At 39.3% G+C, this 21,042-nt stretch overlaps 1 protein-coding gene across 1 annotated transcript in view; it reads left to right on the top strand.

The window, feature by feature from the left end:
• Positions 1–16,159: 16,159 nt before the first annotated feature.
• LOC149826780 (E3 ubiquitin-protein ligase UPL6-like) overlaps positions 16,160–21,042 on the top strand; it is a 146,926-nt gene continuing 142,043 nt past the window's right edge. The window contains exon 1 of the mRNA XM_090018976.1: positions 16,160–16,790. Coding sequence (XP_089875102.1) covers positions 16,632–16,790 — 159 coding nt within the window. The 5' untranslated portion in view covers positions 16,160–16,631. The remainder of the gene's footprint in view (positions 16,791–21,042) is intronic.

The raw sequence follows: 21,042 nt of genomic DNA, 5'->3' as shown, positions 1-21,042 counted from the left end.
TGGCTGTGGTGGCGGTGCACGGTGTCCTGAGGTTGTTGTCCTTCAGTGTCGCGTCGTGCATCATCGGCCATTTTCTTCTGGCACTCCTTGATGTAGTGCCCCATCTTTCCATAGTAGAGACAACCTCCTGTCTCACAGGGACACTGATGTCTGGGGTGAAAGTGGTTGCACTTCTGACACCTTTGATTTTGTCCTGGCTTAGGTTTGGTATCATTCTCGTGTCGTGGCTTCTTGTTCTGAGGGTGGAATCACCCCCCCCCCCCCCAAACTTCTTCTTGAATTCATGTTTTTTGAACCCCGATTTTGTTCTTCTGCGACCTTTGTCCCTCCTTCCAGTCGTCATCAAAGAGAGTCGCCACCTGTGTGTCCAGGACAGACAGGAACAATCCATTACAATTTAATGGTTAACGGTACCTTATAAACCTTAATGCCACTAATACCACGAAGAGAAATGACTTTTTACCTGAATGAATAGCCTCATCGAGGTTTTTGGGCCCTCGAGTGTATAAATGGTTCCTCAGACTTGTCTTCAAGCCTCGAGCAAACTTCATTGCCCGATCCTCATCCGATGTATACACATTTGGGTAATAGCGTTCCAAACTGTGGAACATAGTAATGTAATCGGCTAGGGGCATCTCGCCCTGCTGCAGATCCAAGAACTCCTGCATCTTCTTTACCCTCTCGTGCTTGGGAAAATAGGTGGTATTGAAGACTTCTATGAATTCAGTCTAAGATATTGGGCCGTCCTGGAACTTGACAGCCCTGATGGTTTCCCACCACTTTTCAGCATGATCCTTGAGAAGATAAGTCCCAAAGTCCACCCGACGCTCCTCGGGCACCTCCAATACACGGAAGATACGTTTGATCTCCTGTATCCAACTCTCAGCAGCCTCCGGATCCGTCTTTCCGGAGAAAGCAGGAGGATCCATATCCATGAATTTCTTGTAGGAAATATTCTCACCGTTTGTACTCTTCTTGTGGGCAACCTGGTGTAAATTATTGCCCATCTGCTGCATTGCTGAAGCCTGTTGACCCACCACCTCGGCTAGGTTATGCAATATCTCCATTATGTCATTACAATGATTTGACCACGTCATCTATGTGGATGAACAATTAAATAAAAAAATTGAATTTATCACCAACCTCCATATAATTTCATAGAAACACAATATATAATTTTACTAATTTACTTCTAAAATTCTAGAATAATATTATACCCTACTTAAAGGGTCATTGTGGTCGCTGGATTAGCCAATATCTCAAATTATTCAGTCCCGCTCTGATACCAAAGTTGTAACGCCCCAACTTTTTATAGTAAAAATTTTTTCAGTAAATTTTTTTTTTTGAAATAGCAAAAGTGTGAAAATAAGAGTTGGGTGCATTACAGGGTGAAACAGAGAAGTACCAAAAGCATATCATTCATTAATTAAAGCATTAATGTCATTAATTACATCTCATAACAGAAATATAAATTTACTAGTCAGAGTTCAAACATAAAATACTGAAATAAATGAGATCTCTTGGCTATATCCATAACGACACCCCGATGCTTCGATTTAGTTGCTACCTGAAAAACATTTAAAACAGAAGGGTCAGACTCCCCTATCTGCATAAGAAGCATTATATTTATATGTGGTGCTCAGTGTTCTGTGTACAAATATGTGCAAATATCTAAAGTTACAGATAGCAGGTAATTTGCACTATTCTAAGAAAATAAATGTGCTTTCTACTTCATGATACAGTATGAGAGATAACTAGACTAAAGGTACATTTATTCATACAAGCATAAGTTATAATTTTTACAAGTTCTAGAAATGTCATATCAACAGTACACAATTCTTCAGGAATAAGCATCCAGTCAACTTAATTTTTTGTTTATCTTACTCTTACCCTGTGGGTACGCACAAGCATAGACCTCGTAGCGGACCAAGACCATACGGGCTTCTATTATTTAATAACCCGTATGACTAGCGATACGGATATTCAAAGGGGGCAGTCCGTGACCGAGAGAAAACTCCTCAGTGGCTAGAGCAAGAATTAGGATGCACCCTTGACACTTCTGCAGAAGACTTGGATGTACCACGTAGGACGCACTGGTAGTCTTGGCCCCCATAACTCCGTGGACTGGGGACCTGGTGAGATGCCTAGCTCTCATGAAAACTTGAATGTCCATGAAGCTTGTACCACCTACCCTCTCTGAGGTAGACCATAGTTCCAGTAATATACACCGTCTTTCAGATATACCTAGAGCCCGGAGAATCCGGTAACATACATCGCCTTTCAGGTATACCCAAATTCTCACAAACCTTATAATTATGCATACATTTTTATTTTTCAATTATTTTCTTGTGCGAACCATCGCACCACGAGGATTTCTAAAATCCTGGACTCAGCTCGGGGTTCTCAGTCTTGTATGAATTCGAGAGCCAGAGTGCCATAAGCACCATCAAAATAGCATTTTTCAGAATTATGGCTTGACTTGTAGCCCACAGTTTCATCAAACTTTGGAACTAGGCTGTATGCAACCGCATCCCACATACCATGCCATCTACGCGGCGCAAAACACACACACACACACACACACACACACACACACACACACACACACACATATATATATATATATATATATATATATATATATATATATATATTTAGGCAAGCTCATAGTGAAATCACTTGGCCTTCGTGCAACACGTTGGCTGTCATAAGCCTAATTAGTGCTGAAATGGGGTCCAACCCAGCAGCAAATTGGATTTGGTTGTAGCATGTGGTATGTTTTTTTTTATAAGGCTAACATTAGCCTTTCTAGTTAGGGGCACAACACTGATATACTTTGAAGTCCAAAAAAAAATTGAACAATAATTCCAATCCATCAATGATTATAAATAGTAATATCATGTTGAGATTTATTTCACAAGATGAGCAAAATAGGAACTTATTTCTACCTATCTCATGGTTTCTCTTTTTTTCTTTCTTTTTTTTAGCTGGTTATGGTAACCATCTTACAGCTTTGCAGCACACTTAAGTCAGTGTTCTGTTGTTAGGAGCAATGTGACCCAGTTCTAGCCGTCCATCAATACCCAAACCCCACCAACAATCCTCGCCTCTTAGGTCGCTGGGAGGCATGTTGTTCATGGCTAGCACTTAAATGTCCAGACCAAACCACCCTCAAACAGCCCAATAGGACTAGGGAGGGTCTGTATGATTCCCATTCAGGTCACGTTACACCAGAATCATAATATATCATATATATATTCAATATGCAAACCTTGATGTATAAAAATTATATGTGAAATCCCATCGTGTGTTGTGATTGAGTCTGTTTCAAAATGTGTCATTCATAAGTGTGTTATACCCCAATTATTTATGGGTGTTGGTTATATATATTGCAAAAGTTCACCATTCATTAAGTAATAACCCAAACTAAAATTTCCAGACCTAACGTCATAACAACAAGTAATCAGATGTTATGTCAAGCCATTCACATTCCAAACATTAATCCCAGCCAATACATGGTGCGGAAGAGCATAAATCAGTAGCCTAACTAGCCCATGTTTAACAGACTATCAAAACAACATTTAATAGACGATTTAAGCAAAAATCATTAGGTCAAGGCAAAGGCTTACATCTACAGGGGGTGAACAGACATGGGTCTCAACAACAACCTTGTAAATAACCAGATTTATGTTACCTCTAATGAACCCTTGGACAGCAGATCTGGGAACAACATATACATTTTTTTTTCAAGATCATGTGACGTGGTCTGTGTATATTGTTCAGCATATAACTTAAAAATTTTGACAACTATTGGAAGTTGAATGATTGTCACATCTCTGTGTTTTCAATACATATACACTCCTCTGTAGAGTCACCCACTTTGATCGTTTGTTTGAAATGCCCATCAAACGTTTGGGATGAGTTCACATCCAACCCTCCATCACTCAGGCCATCCAAAATCCAATGTTTTTTCTTTTTTTCATCATCCCAGTCCAGAGCTTGGACCCCTATATAACCCATCCATGGCTGGTATGGTTTAATACAGGTTTCTGGGCTGCATCAAGCCCCATAATCATACTACAGGGCAGTGAGTACGACACATAAGTATAGTGCCCCTTACCTTGTTCGAAGCTTCAACCGGCAACAATGGTGGTTTCTTCCTCACGTTGGAGCCGGCTACATCCCAAGGGAGAAGACCCTCTCGTTCAACTATGGAGATCAAGTACCACGGTGAGAAAGAAAGAGAAAACGTTTAGAGAGAGAGAGAGTCTCCAGTTGTTTCCCTCCTCATTAACTCCCCTTACTTAGAGGAAGTTTTAATTTTTCAAACCCTAACCTACAGCCCACGTTTTGTGTGGTTGTTTAGAAAATTTCAAGATTGGCCCCTTTATCTCATTAGCAAAAATCCTTTCCAAGGTTGCTTTATGGGTACCCATCATCCCATTTGGTGGGATTCCACTACAAATGTGGAAAAAGGTGAAGTAAGGCATATCCACAACCTCTTTCACAATTTTTTTTAAACAAGCAAAAAGATTTAATTAACTAGTGCAAAAAGGACTCCGTGCATAGGGGGTTTTGAACCAGGGTCTTCCACCAAAGGGACAATGAACCCCACCACTTGTGCTACATTGCTTTTCATTGCAAAATGTGTGGATTAAATTATATTTAACTCTTTCAATTTCATTTTGAATTAAATGCAAAAAGGTAAGGTTGTTCATTTTCACGTGGGCGCACAATGAGTTTTGAACTTGGGTTGCAGCTCCACATTATTGTGTGTCCAACCAAAATACGACACCATCACTTGGTGTTTACTTTTATATAGAAATTCCTTTTATGTCTTATTAGGACGTTATCCCCCCCCCCCCCCCCGTTGGTGGATCTTACCCGTTACATACGTGGATATTTGCTTCCGGTTGTTCCAACCTTGCACTCTCTCTCTCTCTCTTTAACTGTGCTTCGGATCCCACGCTATCATCTTAGAACCATTGGATTTTTCCGTTTGGCGCCATGAACCGGATCAGATTATCGGATCTTATTATGGTCTGGATCCAAGTACCACTTTCGAGGGTTTGTTACCGGTTTCGTTCTAGAAACCCCAAATCATCAAAATTATATTGCATATCATAGAATCTTACTATTTCACATAAATGCTTCACTTTTATTCATTTAGAATTTCATAAATTCCATGGGTTTTACATTAGCTGGGATTGGTTAGTATTTAAGTTCTTCTGATTACTCTTTCAGGTACGTGAATGAACCTCGCATTCTGTGAGCCATGCACCCGGCGTCTATTATTCAAATTGTAAAGTGATAACCGAGGATGCTACAGACTGAGTAAACCTCATGCGAGTAGCACGCAGCTGAGAGAAACTCTCGCATAGGTAGGGATTGCAATCCATACTACTGCAGTAGTGAGGTATCTTAAAAGATCACCTGGACCTCCCTAACTCTGAGTGACTGGAGGTCAAAGTACGCTATTGCTCTTGTCAAAATATCTATCATAGTAACGACTAGTCACTCAGGGTTGTACCATCCACCCTCTCTAAGGTAAACTGTTTTATGAATGGGGCATGGCAGGTTTATCTTGTTTAAGCTCATTTATTAAGTCATACCTCCATTTGAGGTGTTCATGCCTCGTGGTCCCCGTGGGGTACGCAAATGAGGACTTAGCCTACCCATTCACGTACTCAGCCTCACGCGGCTAACAAGAGCACATCGCTCGTGAAAGTGATCATAACACCATTTTGTCTTTTGCATTACTGGGGTATATACATACGTGAGCTCGCTCACGAACGAGGGGCCACTGCCTAAAGACTCCAACAGAGTCCAAAACTACAACAGTGTGCTACTCAAACCCTATGGTGTTCATGTTTTCGTGTCACTCTTTTCATTACATGTATAATGTGCACTTCGTGCACTCATCAATGCCTCAAGCACGAGACCAAAATATACCATTTTCGAGGTACATACCAAGTAGTACAGGTGTCAAGTTGTGCTACGTGCAAGTGTGAACTAAGAACCACATGATTTTAAGTTAATCGCACAATTTAAGATACATAGGCCATGTTCACATTTCAATTACGTGAGAATGTGAAAGTGAGTGTACAATTTTACAATTTCAAGAGATATGCAATTTAAGAGCATAACGTAAATGCAACTGCAAGTATATTGAGTTGAAACAAGTAGTGCAAGCTGCTAATTACAATTTCAAGTAATTAGAACTTCAACTGTCAGTATTTGGAAATTCTCGCATAACGAGGTCACTTTCGTAGAAAAGATTTATGATTTCGGTACACTCATGTGTTGAGATTGAAATCTAGAATATTCTTATTCGTATGGGAATTACATTCGCATTTCCAAGGTGGATCGCCCCACTCGCGGGAGAAACGATGTAAATATGTCACGAGGACAAATATACATATATGCATCATTGGGTTATTAATGTTCGCAAAACATCTTGCTCTGATACTGACAAGGTGAAACCAATTTCATAAGGGGATTCATGAATTTGACACACTTACGTGTCGATAACGAAATCTAGGATATTCCCAACTTATGGGAATAACATTGGCATTACCACGGTTGGGGTGCCGCACCGGCAGACCCAACGATGATATGATGAAAATCCTAAGGCTTACAACAAATGTGGGACTTATATCTGCGTGGGTGGCACAGGGCTTACCTAACTAGTCATACTGAACCATCCATACAGAGATCAAGGAAGGTACGAGGTTTGCTAAGGATTCGTACTCCAATTTGGCTACCCCTCACGGTTAAACCCGAGGTACAAAGTACCTAAGTGATGAAAACACTAATTTGGGTCTAAGGGTTACAAATGAAACATATGGACAAGACACACGTACCTATTGGGTTTGAGACAACAGTGGAGCTTGTACATCACGAAACTTGCATTTAGACATGGCACACGGGTGCTCAGTGTTCGACTGGGTTCAATTAGACAGCAAACCCATGTCGTCCCACATCGATACGTTCACAGTTTAATTCATATTCTTTCCTAATATGCACAACACTTTTACCCGGGAAAAACCTGTCCCCGGAGGTTGGCCCCCTTTTGACCAAACCCCCCTCTGGGTCACACGCGACACTGAATTGAACCTAAGGGTTCAGTCCATATCCTGCACCCGTAGTGCAGTCCAGACCAAAGTCCGGTTGTGTCGGCTAGAACACCCAAACCCGCACCTGAGCAAGTTTAAATTGGGGCAGCAGTGGGGGGAATGAGAGTCGGTAGTCCGAGTCTGAAGCCAGATATTGGGTCCAGAATCAAGACACAGCAAGCCTGGGCTGAGTGCCCAGACTCGAAAGCTACCCGGGTACAACTAGCCCCCAGCGGCTTGCTTAATCACAACACGAGTAGGTGCGGGTCTGGTCCCCTGGACCAGACCATAGTCCAGGACCCTCGCTGGAATGAACCCAAAGGTTCAAACTGGGCTAATCCACAGCAGTGGCTTGAGGCAACGAGCCCAGGCCCGCCAACAAACCGGGTGCAACTAGCACCTGGCGGCTATCAAGGTGCTAAGGCCAAAACCAGGGGTGTTAGACCTACGGTCTGGTCCTCTAGACCAGACCATTCGGTCTGACAGAAACGCTGGTCTGGGCCCATGGCTCAGACCATATGTCATGGTCGGGAGCCCAGTCCAGACCCTCAAGCCAAATGGGCTTCCCCAACACTTGTCGCGAGCACAAAGAAGGAAGGAGAGAGGAAATAAAGAGCTAAGATAGGGAGCCTGGGGTGCTCCAAACTGGGTCTGTCCCAGCATGGGACGGACCCACCGAACCCTGCAACCCAGCAAAAAGAAACAGCAACCAGAGGGTAATGGGGGAAAAAAAAGAGAGAAGAAAAAGATACTAGTAAAGAGAAGCCTGGGCGATACTTAGGCAAACACAAGGGTGCGGAAAAAAAAATAGAAAGGGAGGCTTTGGTTAATCTAACAACTTACTTTCAGAGATTACAAGTGCATCATAAGGACCGAGAAAGAACCATTTCCTCGTTCTTTCCTTTTTGAACAACAACGAAATTAGAGGAATAATGCATAAAAATGAAAAAAAAATCTGATTGTTGTAGCATCCTCTTTCCTTTCATAGACCAAAAAAAATAAAGGAGATGCTCAACCATACGAGTTGAACATTTGAAAGTAATGAAAAGTATCACTAAATCCACCGAGAAGCCACGCTTGCATGGAGGCAAAAGCTTCAAGGTTTCAATATTCAAGTCATATACATTTTCTAAGAGAAATAAAGAAAACGAGGGAACATGTTATCAAATCTTCACCTTGCTACGGTTGAATGTGAGGCTAGGATGCACGACCTCCATGAAGGTGGTGGCTAAGCCACACCACACGGCTAGAGGAAGAGAATGAGAGAGTGAAAGAGGGAGAGAGAGAGTGAGAGCTCCAAAAATCGCCAAAAGCTCTCTCTCTCCTTCACTTCAAGGCTTAAATATTAAGGGCCCAAATACACCAAGGGCTGGGATTAAGGCTGGGGCAGATGAGTGGCTAGGGGCGTCTCACACCCCTCAAGGTTCTGAAATGAAATGAGTGCCATGCATGGTCACCCCTTCCAGCCAATGCATGTGCGCCCTATTGGAAAAGAAGGCAAACCTACTTAAGTGACATGGGAAGTAACCCCATGCACCACTTGGAATGGAGCACTCCCCATCAATGCCCTTTTTAAAAGGAGCATAAAGGGATTTTCGAAATCCCATGGGGCGCCATCCTATGTAGTGCCTTGGAGGGTGCCCCACCCTCATAATGAGGCCTCATGCCTCATCATGAGGTCATGCTGATGGTGGGCTGGGCCAATCGTGGCCCTCCCTATGGAACTCGCCCCACCCTCTTACAATAATGCCCTAGCTCCTGCTGGTCAACGTGACCAGCAGATCTTTGTGACCTCCATTGTTCGAAAAAACTTCAAAAATGGTCGACGAAAGGCTTGGTCAACCCTTTGACCCATCATACAAAACGCACTTGTACCATAATTCATTAAATTTGTGGGTTAAGATCAAAGTATATTACGACATATATATTTATTTATTTTATTTTTTTAATACAATTTCCTTTCTTAAGCTTTCCTTAGAAGAAATTTCTATCTCCTACAAAAATTGTTCTTATTTGAATTCTCGTTCTATCGCTAGGCAATCTCCCATAATTCACATGCACTGACGAGGTTTTTTCATCGTTTGGGTCTCAAATTTGGAGACAAACTATACATATATGTTATAGACTTACCCTTAAAATTTTGAAAGTCAATTCATCACGGATTTTCTTCATTTGCCATTTACATTCTACTTACTAGATTTCGGACCTCGCATATCTAAACAGGTACAAAAATGAAAAATTCATGAATCGCACAAGAAATTTTATAAATTAAAACACTTCACGTAATATTAACTCAAAAATATCGTGGACCTTACAGCTAACCTTTTACCGGACAATACCTTCTTCTTTGGGAGTTATGTTTGCTCCTTATCGTGTACTGCAATAGAGGGGATCATAGTATCCGCTAATGGAACACGATGGACGTTGTGTCTATGCTGGAAGATGACATGCTCGGGGACAAGAGTGACCTTACTTTCAGGTTACTTCTCCTCAATTTGTCGATTTCGATGCATGGGTTGCCAATATTGTTTGAAGTAGTTAGGGTCATATTGTCGTTCTTTATAAACATATGGTATGGTACGAACAACTCCTTTGTTTCAGCTATCCAAATGTTTCCTGAAGTGTTCATGCCAATTCACGTTCCTGGCCCCACCACTATTCATCTTCCTTCTCAATACCACAAGCACTTTTGGTATCGACTGTCCCAAGCCAGCTTGTAGGAGTACTCGACTACCATGCTGCAACTCAGCTTCATATTTGTTAAAGAGCCAAATATCGCAGACAGACAGTCTCGCAGCCACAACAACAACCCCTTCATCGTCGTCATCTCCATCTCCATACGGTCTCCACACAACCTGTATAATCAAGATTGTGGTTTAGATATAGACATAATTATTCATGCAAAATGCTGAATGTAATAACGATTTATACTAAGGAAGACAAAATCCTAAAGCAATGATTACTTAAGAATGATAAACATTACAATGATTTACGCTAATAAAAGTTAGATGCAAATGCGATAACAATTTGTACTAAGGAAGACAAAATCGTAAAGTGTTGATTACTTAAGAATGCTAAACATTACAACGATTTACGCTAATGAAAGTTAGATGCAAATGCGATAATGATTTGTACTAAAGAAGACAAAATCCTAAAGCGATGATTACTTAAGAATGCTAAATATTACAATAATTTACGCTAATGAAAGTTAGATGCAAATGTGATAACGATTTGTACTAAATAAGACAAAATCTTAAAGCAATGATTACTTAAAAATGCTAAACATTACAACGATTTATGCTAATATAAGTTAGATGCTAAGGAGATAACAATTTGTACTAATAAAGATAAAATCCTAAAGCGATGATTACTTAAGAATGCTAAACATTACAATGATTTTAAACCATTTACCTCGTTTAATTGCAGACCATCTAAAATGAACTGAGCATTTTCCTCCTTGACATTTATTGAAGCCCACTAGCTGGTGTTGGAAAAAACATAAACCACAGGGCCACAGTGAGGACGCAAGGCGACAGTATGCTCCTACATCTAGGCCTACAAAAATAATATATTAATAAGACTACAACCTTCAACGAGCTTAGTCTACAAGTACTAAATATGTAATAAACAAATACTTGAACAAATGGCCAAAACCCTCCGACGGTTTTCATACCCTTACTCTCACGGTAAAGTTGATTGTACAAGTGTGCGAGCATAGCAACACCCCAGGCCCAGTTGTCGACTTCATCTAAGTCTTTCAGGAACTGCAGACACAAGTAACTTATTCTTGAACCAGAACAATCAGAAAATAAAGTAAGTCCAAAAAAATAGAAAAGGAAGTCGCAGAACTCTTGGTCAGCCGCTTTAGATGCACATGCATCGGACTGGCCTTCCCATTTTTTACGAAAAAAATAAACTTTCATAGATGAGGAATTGCTTCCACCAGAAATATACTCAAACCATTCCTCTATCGACATTCCTAGAAGTGTCATGCACTTGTCCCATGGGTTATAGTTTGAATCTCGTGTTAGGACAGCACTTTCATGGCACTTAAGACCCGTAATTCATGCCATATCTTATAGGGTCATGGTGTTCTCAAAACCCCCAAACTAGAATGTGTTCGTGTTATGGTTCCACTTATTGACCAGGTGGGTCATGGTGTTCCATCAATTTTCAAAATAATGTTGGTCTAGAAGGTCGCCGAAGTATACCTTTTGTAATCAGTGCTTCTGTTATTCGCTCAGTTTTCTGTACCATGACAGAACTACATGCCACTGACACCGGCCTTTTAGCTTTTCATTTGTTGCTCTACTTCTCTTCTGACTTGCGTATAACACAAAATATCAAATCACAATTAGTCCCATTATACATAGTAATCGCTATAAATAGTAATCACTATACATAATAATACATATCACAGTAAATCATGGCCGACTAGAGCGATTTGTATATCAAATCACTTTTAACAAATGTCATTTCATTTGCTCGTATTATAGCTATATGATTTAGCAAACTTAAGTACAAATTGTAGTAACCTCATAATCGCTATACACAGTAATAGCTATCATAGTAATCGCTATCACAGTAATCATTATATAGAGTAATCGCTATACATAGTAATCACTATACATAGTAATAACTATACAAAGTAATCAATGTCGCAGTAATCGTTATACATAGTAATCACTATCACAGTAATTGCTATACGGAGTAATCACTATTCATAGTAATCGTTATACATAATAATACCTACAATAGTACATCGCAACATATAGTAGTGACTAAAGTACCTTGGTCATACTTTTATTCTCTTAATCCACTTCCTTCCTCTGCTTTTGTACTTCTTCCTTCCTTCGCTCCTTCACATCCATCCTCTGTTTTTTTCTTTTCCTTTCTTTCTCTTCCTCCTTCTGCTTCTTCTTTTCTTTTTCCTTCTCTTTCCCGTCCTCCTTCTCCTTCCTTTCCCTTTCCTTATCTTCCTCCTCCTACTTCTTCCTTTCTCTTCCGCGTCCTCCTTCTCTTTCCTTTGTCTTTCCTTCTCTTCCTCGTCCTCCTTCTCCTTCTTTTGCCTTTACTTCTCTTCCTCGCCCTCCTTCCTTATCTTCCCCATCCTCCTTCTCCTTCTTTTGTTTTTCCTTCTCTTCCTTGTCCTCCTTCTTCTTTCTTTGCCTTTCCTTCTTTTCCTCATTCTGAATTTACTTTCTTTGCTTTTTCTCTTCCTTCTTCTTCAATTGTCTTTGCTTCTCTTCCTCATTCTCCTTCTTTTTCAATTGTCTTTGTTTCTCTTCTTCCTCATTCTTTTTCTTCAGTTATCTTCGCTTCTCTTACTCCTTCTCCTTATTCTTTCTTTGCTTTTCTCTCTCCTCCTACTCCTCCTTTTGCCTTCTTTTCCCTTCCTCCTTCTCCTTATTCTTTCCTTGCTTTTCCCTTTCCTCCTTCTTTTGCCTTCGCTTCTTTTCCTTCTCCTTATTCTACCTTTGTTTTTCCCTCTCCTTCTCGTTCTTCTTCGTTTGCCTTGATTTCCTTTGCTTTTTTTCATTATCCTCCTCATTCATTTGCTTTTGCTTCTCTTCATCATCTTTCTTCTTCTTTTTCATCTTTACTTCTTCCTTATCATTCTTCGTTGGATTATCATCTTTAATTTCTGACGGATTAGGCTCCACTCTATACTTTACCAGTAATTGATCCCTTTCTTTATCATTCTCAATCACCATTATTCTATAGTACTCTTCTAATTGCTCATACAAAGCATAGTATTCGACAATTTCGTCAAGAGTCATCCCCTCTAACGACGAAGTGTTTCTTTTCCTACGAATGTAAGCCATTGATAAGTTGCACAACACAAAAACATCGTTGTAAGATTTAGCAAACCTAAGTACAAATCATGGTAACTTCATAAATCATAAAAACACAAGGTTACACGAAACTCACTGAGACAAGCAAAGGGTGCTCCAGCGAAAGCAAACGACGACAAAGATTTTTTGTGGAATGTTTAGGGGGCAATATTGTGAGGAGCTCCTTTTATAGCATAGGGGTTTAATGTTTATGGGACCCGCCAAAGATTTTATAATAAAATAACATATACCTTTTTATGTTTTAGGCGGTTTACGCCAAAGATCAAATATCATACAAATCGATATGAAAATTCGTGTTGAGAGCTTATAAATCAATATACATAATCAACATACAAATCAATATGAAAATTCTTGTTTAGGGTTATAGGTTTTAGGTTTTAGGTTTAGGTTATAGGGTTTAGGGTTATGGTTTAGGTACGGTTGAGGTTTAGGGTTTAAGGTTTACAGTTGAGGTTTAGGGCTTAGGGTTAGGGTTTTAGGGTTTAGGGTTTAGGGTTTGAGGTTTAGGTTTATGGTTTAGGTTTAGGGTTTAGGGTTAGGGTTTAGGGTCAGGGCTTAGGGTTTAGTAATATATTAAGGGTTTAGGGTTTAGCGTTAGGGTTTATTAATATATTAAGGGTTTAGGGTTTAGCGTTAGAGTTTAGTAAGATATTAAGGGTTTAGGGTTTAGGGTTAGGGTTAGGGTTAGGGTTTAAGGTTTAGTTTTAGGTTTAGGGTTTAGGATTTAGGTTTAGGGTTTAGGTTCAAATCATTGCTCATTTAGCGATTTCAATGGAAATTGTTTCAAAGCATCATACCTATAATTAAATAGCTGTAACGTGAATCGTTATCGTCAACAAGTATAAATCGCTATTGCATCAAACATATAAATCGTTCCTGCTTTAAATGTACAAGTCGCTGCTTCAAACATACAAATTCATGCAGAAATCACATCCTTTATAAGTACATATTGTTGTAACGTTTGAGCTTCAACAGTAAATATCGTTGAACAATTTAGCAAACTTGAGTACAAATCTTTGTAACTTTATAAATTATAAATCGCTACTGCATTAAATTTATAAATTGTTGCTGCTTTAAATGTATAAATCATAAGTTGCCTCAACAATTTGCCTTTGTTACGAAAATATGTGTCATTCATTTATAAAAAAAACATCATTTCACATCCCGCTCATTGTCAAAAATCAATATGCCTTGTGAGATCTGGATTCTGGTTGATGATTTATGCAATTTACACAATGACGTCTATTGTTGGCCACAATGATTTGCCTTTATATAAAAAATAGTGGAATAGTATAACGCAAATCGCGATTGTAGTAATATACTATCGATTTGCAAAATATTGTTTTGTTTATTAATATCAATTTGTAAACTATTATGCTGAATTTTAGTATCGATTTGTAATATATTATGCGATATGTATATCGATTTGTAACATATTATGTGTTTGCTAGCATCAATTTGTAAGATACTTGTATTATGATATTGAAACGTGTGTGTGCGACATTTACATTATTACGCGCTTGTGGTGGTAATTTGCGTATTCAAATCGCTGTTCATTTAGCAATTAAAATTGACGCATCATAGCTGTCATTAAATTGTTGTCACGTGAATCGTTATTGTCAACACCCATATACGATAAGTCATTTCTTTTATTGGCACGATAAATAACAACTCGATGCATAGTATAATGTGATGCAACTAACGATCATGACAGATCACATGAAGAATGATGTGCATGTAGATTTAACTTTGCATGGTCGGTAGGAAGAAATCCTTTTGCCTCATAAGTGCGCATAGTTTTCATTCTCCTCCTCCTTTCTTTGCTTTTCCTTTTCTTCGTCATCCTTCTTCTTTATCTTTAGTTCTTCGTCATTTTTCTTTGTTTGCTTTTCGTCTTCAATATCTGATGGATCAGGCTCCGCATAATAAATATCCAACAACTTGTTCCTGTCTTTTTCATTCTCAACGTTTATTGTATTTTGGTACTTTACATAACCCTCATATATATCGGATTGCCAAATGATTTCTTCAAGAGTCATCCCCTCCAACGGTGAAGGATTTTTGTCTTATGAATTATAGTCATTGCTAACCTGCACAACACATAAATTTAACCAGATCATTATATGTTACAACCGCCTCCCCAAGTATATATTATTAAAAATTATCACATTCGTTACACAATCACCAACATTACAAGTCCTCATAATATTTGACTTCATAAGTAAACATCGTAATACAATTTAGCAAAATTAAGTACAAATCGAGGTGACTTCATAATTACACATCACTACTGCATCAAACGTATAAATCGTTGCTGCTTTGAACGTACAAATCGTTGTACAAATCACACCCTTCATAAGTATATATCGTTGTAAATTGTAAATCATAAATGTATAAATCATGAATTATAAATCATAAATCGCTACTGCTTCAAACGTATAAATCGTTGTTGCATCGAATAAATCGCTACTACATTAAATGCATAAATCAATATTAAATTCAAACTTACAAATCGTTGTAGAAATTTAGCCTTCATAAGTACATACCGTTGTAATGTTTGCCTTTCATAAGAACAAATTGTGCTAACTATTTTTTGACCCCCAGAATGTGGATAAGTACAAATCGATTTGTTTCAGTATAAAAATAGGTGTTATTTAGCATGAATAGTACAATCAATTGCAAGATTTCACATTTAAATTTATAAATCGATTTGTTTACATGACAAATCCTCAGACAAAACTCATCGAAATGACACAAGTTTTGCTAATTCGACAATGGAGGAAAAACACCTAGAAGGTAGATGCAGCCGATGGTGGCAACAATGCTTTGACTACGCTCCGACGACAGTAAACGATAAAAAGGGGTGCTCCGACGATAGCAGACGATGACAAAGAGGTACTTCGATAACAACAAACGATGATAAAGGGTGCTTACGCGACAGCAAACGACATCAAAGGTTGCATCGTCAAAGGGAGTTCCTGTTATAGCAGATGGTGCATCGTCAAAGGATGATCCAGAACATTTAGGGTGCCATGTTGAAAGAAACTTATGTTAAAGGAGAGGAGTTTACTCCTTAAAATGAAAACGATGATGATTTTAACCCTTTATGATGGGAGGACATTTTTGTTTTTTATTCAAAACATCGTTTTATGGTGTTGAAAACGATACTTAAAGTCTTTGAAAACCCAGAGGACTTGGATGCTAACCGTGCTTACATAATTGGCGCTCATTGGGACCCGAGAACCCGGGGGAACATATAACCTGCTTCGCACCCTCACAAAAACATCATGGCAGGACGTGGCCCTACCCAACTACCACGGCGATAAATACCCCTCCCAACCTCTTTCGATCATTTCCTTCTCCAAACCCTAATTTAATCTCTGGGGATCCCTGATTTTTGCCCCTTTTTCCCCGATTTGTGGCGATTTATGGTCTTTCTTGGTTGTGATTGAAGCGAATTCTTGCTATTAGCGGAGAATTTTGGGCTTCTAGGGCATCGGGTTCTATCTTCCTGGGCCTCGCTTTGGCTCCTTCCTGTTTACTTCTAGTTTGTTCGTCAATTTTCCGATTCCGTTTTGGGATGTTCGTTGAATAGGTGCGAAGAGGTTGATTCTTTCCTCCTTTGGCGTTGATGAGTTTGTGAGGATTTTGATTATCAAGGATGTTCTTCACGGGCGATTCGTCGACTCGGAAGAGGGTCGACCTAGGAGGACGCAGCTCGAAGGAGAGGGACAGGCAGAAGCTTCTAGAGCAAGCGAGGCTCGAGAGGAAGCGTCGTCTAGGGTTTCGTCAGCAGACACTTGCTGCAGTGAAGATTCAGGTATGGATTGGTTCCCTTCGCTCGTCTTTGTCTCTGAAGCCGGGATAAGCAATTTTGATCGATAGCGAATTTCTGGGGGATTGTAAAAATGACAATGCATGTTATTAAATTGCCAGTGGTTGCCACCCTTTATTTTCTCTAACTTTTGGGTGTTGATAGTTTCTTTTTTTTTGGATTAATTAGAATATGCCTTGCCACCACGGTGAATAATATTATAGGCTTGTGTTTTTCTTCGTTCAGTTTTTAGTCTGAATACTCGGATGATTGAATTCACCATGAAGATGATGTAGTTGTCTGCAAAGACAAAAATAAAAGGTCAGAAGCAATGGATAACTGAAATATGTAAACCAGCGAAATATGTAAACTTGTATGTTTTTTTTCACTTTTTTCTAAAATCTCACCATAAGGATGCGATATAGATGTTTGGTTTTATAGAAACAGACTCTTAGATCATCCGATTAAGATGTATAGATGGATCTTTTAAGGCTTGAAAATCAACTGCTCAGAATTTTTGTAAATATTCAAGCATACAAAATCACATTTCTTGATCCAATTACAATGGTCCAATAGTAGATTCCAAGCAAATGGACCACGCCTAATACATATGCAGGGTTAGATTTGCAAAAAACCCTATGAAAATCTCGATTCGTACTAGTTTACATATTTCAGTTTCCCCATAAGCAATATAGCTAACTACTTGTAAGACATACAATGAGCAAATCATGAAGGAAAAATAAGAATGCACTTAGGCCTATGCATGAGCAAAATAACAAACGAAAACGATTCTACAATGTGTCTGCACTTTGACAGTCAAGCTTAAACTTCACCAAATATAAAGAGCAATTCATGAAGGAAAAATAAGAAAGCACTTAGACCTAAGCATGAGCAAAAGAACAAATGAAAGCAGCTATCCCTATGCATCTAGACATGGACAGCATACTCAAACTTGATTGACAATCACATTTGAACTTGACCAAGGACTTTGAGAGTTTGAAGAGAAGGTGAGGAAAAATGTAAAAACTTATTTAATAGAAGTCAAGATATGGAAGCAAAATAGTCAAAGAGAAGAACTTTTGTCAAACATCAGAGCGATCTATTTTCATATGCCTGGTCTTTTTATGAAATTTCAAATTCCTGGCGAACTTTATCAGTTATCACAATTCATGGAAGTTTGGTCAGTGGAAGTAATACCTGCATCATTTGAAAGCTATATAGGCAATGCAAGTCTTGGGATTATTTGAGCCATAGCTTGATGCAGTTGCCTCTATAGTGGGTTGCTCTAATTGTTACACCTTGTCGCTATTCCAAATTTTCAATTAAGAAAATAATCACGAATAAAAATGTAGAATTATAAAATATTCAGTTGCTAGAAAATCGCCCAACACAGTACTTTTTAAAAAGATGGACATGTGGTTATTGATATATATGCACACACATGCAAAAATGCGCAACTGCATTTTATTTTACAAAATGCTCTAAATATAAAGTTATAGACAGTCAATTGCAAGCTAAAAATCTAGAGCATGTCATAGGTGTATGATTAACTAATATCTATGGCCAACAAATACATAGTTAACAATAGACACTTTTGATACTGCACATTGATTGGATCATTATATTGATAAAATAAGATGGTGTAAGTTCGAAAACCGGTTGACCCATACCCAGGAGTATCCAATACTAGTACAGGTGCACCACTAGTATGAGGAAGTACCCATTTGACATAGAAATGCAGTAAATCCAATGGGAAGGATGTCAAAAAAAGAGTGCATGGTTTGTTGTCTTCCAAACATATCCAAATGGCAATTGCTACTTGACTGGCCCGCCCGATAACGGACCCGATGGATCTGTACAGCCACTGAAAGCCCGACACTAATTGGGTTTGGCTTTTGCAGTGATGTCCATGACCTGCCCGAAAGACCCAATAATGTGACTGCCCAAAAGACCCCATAACATTACCCGCCTGTAAGACCTGATAAACCCAGTTGCCTAAAAACTAAAAAAAAAATGACTTGACAAACCAGAGAGGGAGAGAGAAAGAGAGGTTTCCACTTCTCAAGAAAGGAGAGAGGGAGAGAGGCATGTGTCTCTCTCTCCTTCTCTCCTGTCACATCTTGACAGTGACTGGTGGTAACTTTGACAGCTGCCAGCCTGCCACTTTAATTTTTCCAAGGCTGTAAGGGCTGCAAGAAAGGGGGGGTGGGAGGCACATTTTTTAAAATTGAAAATCTATTCATTTTTTTTTGTATTTTTTTGGACCCACAAAGGCCTGACTCGGGCTCAACCCTATGCCCGAGCCCGACCGATTAGTTATTGGGTTGGGCCCAACTCAACATTGATCAGGCAAGAACTTCAATGTTCGGCCCGAGTTTGGCCCAAGTCGGGCCGGGTACCCAATTGGCCATGGGCTGCCAGACCTGATGTCCAGCCCTATACTTGATGGATGGATTCAGAGCATTCATAAGCTAACAAAAAAATGTATTTTTGATGTATGGCTTAGAAATAAGCATTTGTTTGGGTGTTGGCGATAGTTATGGCCATATTCCTTTGTCCTAATGTTATAAACTTATATGTTGTACCAAGCATGTGCACGTTGTATGTTTGCATATGTGTAACATAGATAGAGGCACTTGTTTATCACATAAAATTTGACTAATTGCCACCAACACAAATCATCCTAGTAATATGTGCATGTACATAAGTACATGTGTGCAATGTTGTAAGTATCATACTCTATCGTACGATACAATATGGATCGTAACTTTGGGAGAAAACAATATGATACACACTCGTATTGTTGCACCCTCCTCAAGTTCCAGTTGGATTGGTTCGGAGTCTGGACTAGAAGAGAGTCCCTGGCTAGCAACAGACATGTACTCTAGTCTGAGCTCGATAGAAGCAAGAGGATCGGACCTGAGGTTATTGGCTATCTAAGGCTAGGTGGACGTGTGTGGGGTGCAGACCCCCGTTGGACACGAAGGGGCAGTGGTCTAAGAGTAACCATGGTGAAAGTTTTGGGAAAAGGTCTATGAAAATGAGAAAATCAGGTAGGCTAAAAACGATTCCAGAGGCCAATCGAGAGAGAGTTTCGATTCAGATCTGATATTGACTGAACCAAGGGCTTGCTGGACACCTAGGGATGTGTGTCAGGGTTAGAGTAGGCTGCCAGAGGTGGATCACTAATATGGGTCGTTGGAGGCTAAGAAAGTCAAACAGTAAAAACAAGGCTTTTCAGGTAGATGCGGTTTTGGTTCTAAGGCTACGGAAAGCATGGTAATGCAACCTAGGGTCTGGTTATAGGTTTAGAGAACTAATATAAGAGGTTTAGAGGGCTGAGTAATTGAGTTAGGCTTCAGAGAGGGCGGTACAACAGAACCATGATTGCAGAGGCTTCCAAATATCTTCCCCGGGCAATGTAGCCTTCTTGTATCTCTAAAAGAAAACACGTGAAGGGCTTGGGCCAATGTAATAATCTATTTTTTGAAAAATAAATGTATTAATTCTTACCAGTTATCATAATTTTAGTGAAGAACAAAAGTTTGTGTAAACTTATAATATTCTTCATGCATATTCTCAATATTTGCACTTTTTCTTCACACACATACACATTACACACAAAACACAGATATATATGTATGTATGTATCTCATTTCTGTTTCCCATCTTGGCAACCGTGGTTTGGATCTATTTAATGATCCCCTTAGGAAGATGAAGAAACAAAACAAAAAGTTTCTTCTTTTATATTCTTCTGCCTTGCTTTCTTCTTTCTTTTTGTTACTTACAACTGTTCTCTGAACTTCTAGAGTGGGGAATCATAAAGCACCTTGTGTGAAAGTTTGAAAGTCAAAAAGTTATGCCCTCCCAAGGAAGTTATACAACTCACATGATTGTAAAGATTTCTTGTTGGGCAATAACACTAAATAATTTAAGGATATTGTAGAAACAAAAAGACCATAGAGAGGTAAATGAGCCAAGTGCTTCATGATGAAAGTTACCCTTTCTTGAAACACTAAGGATGTCTGTGGAAGGAACAAAGAAAAAACCAATATTCATTTTATGCATTTTTTATTAACACTTGAAAGGCAATTGATTAAGTTTAGCTTACCATGGAACTGGGTATTGTTTGTGGTTCTAATTGCATGGTGCGATACATTTCTTCATGGTTGGCATTCTCGGATCTGGGTATTGCATTGGCTACACCTGACTTGGTGACTCGGGCAATTCAACTTGATAACTCGGGGTGCATCATGGT

The sequence above is a fragment of the Nuphar pumila genome, chromosome 10, assembly GCF_984573655.1.
Source record: "Nuphar pumila chromosome 10, dmNupPumi1.hap1.1, whole genome shotgun sequence".
Classification (NCBI taxonomy): domain Eukaryota; kingdom Viridiplantae; phylum Streptophyta; class Magnoliopsida; order Nymphaeales; family Nymphaeaceae; genus Nuphar; species Nuphar pumila.
The sequence above is the reverse complement of the archived record's forward strand: the minus strand, read 5'-3'. Positions and strand labels throughout refer to the sequence as shown.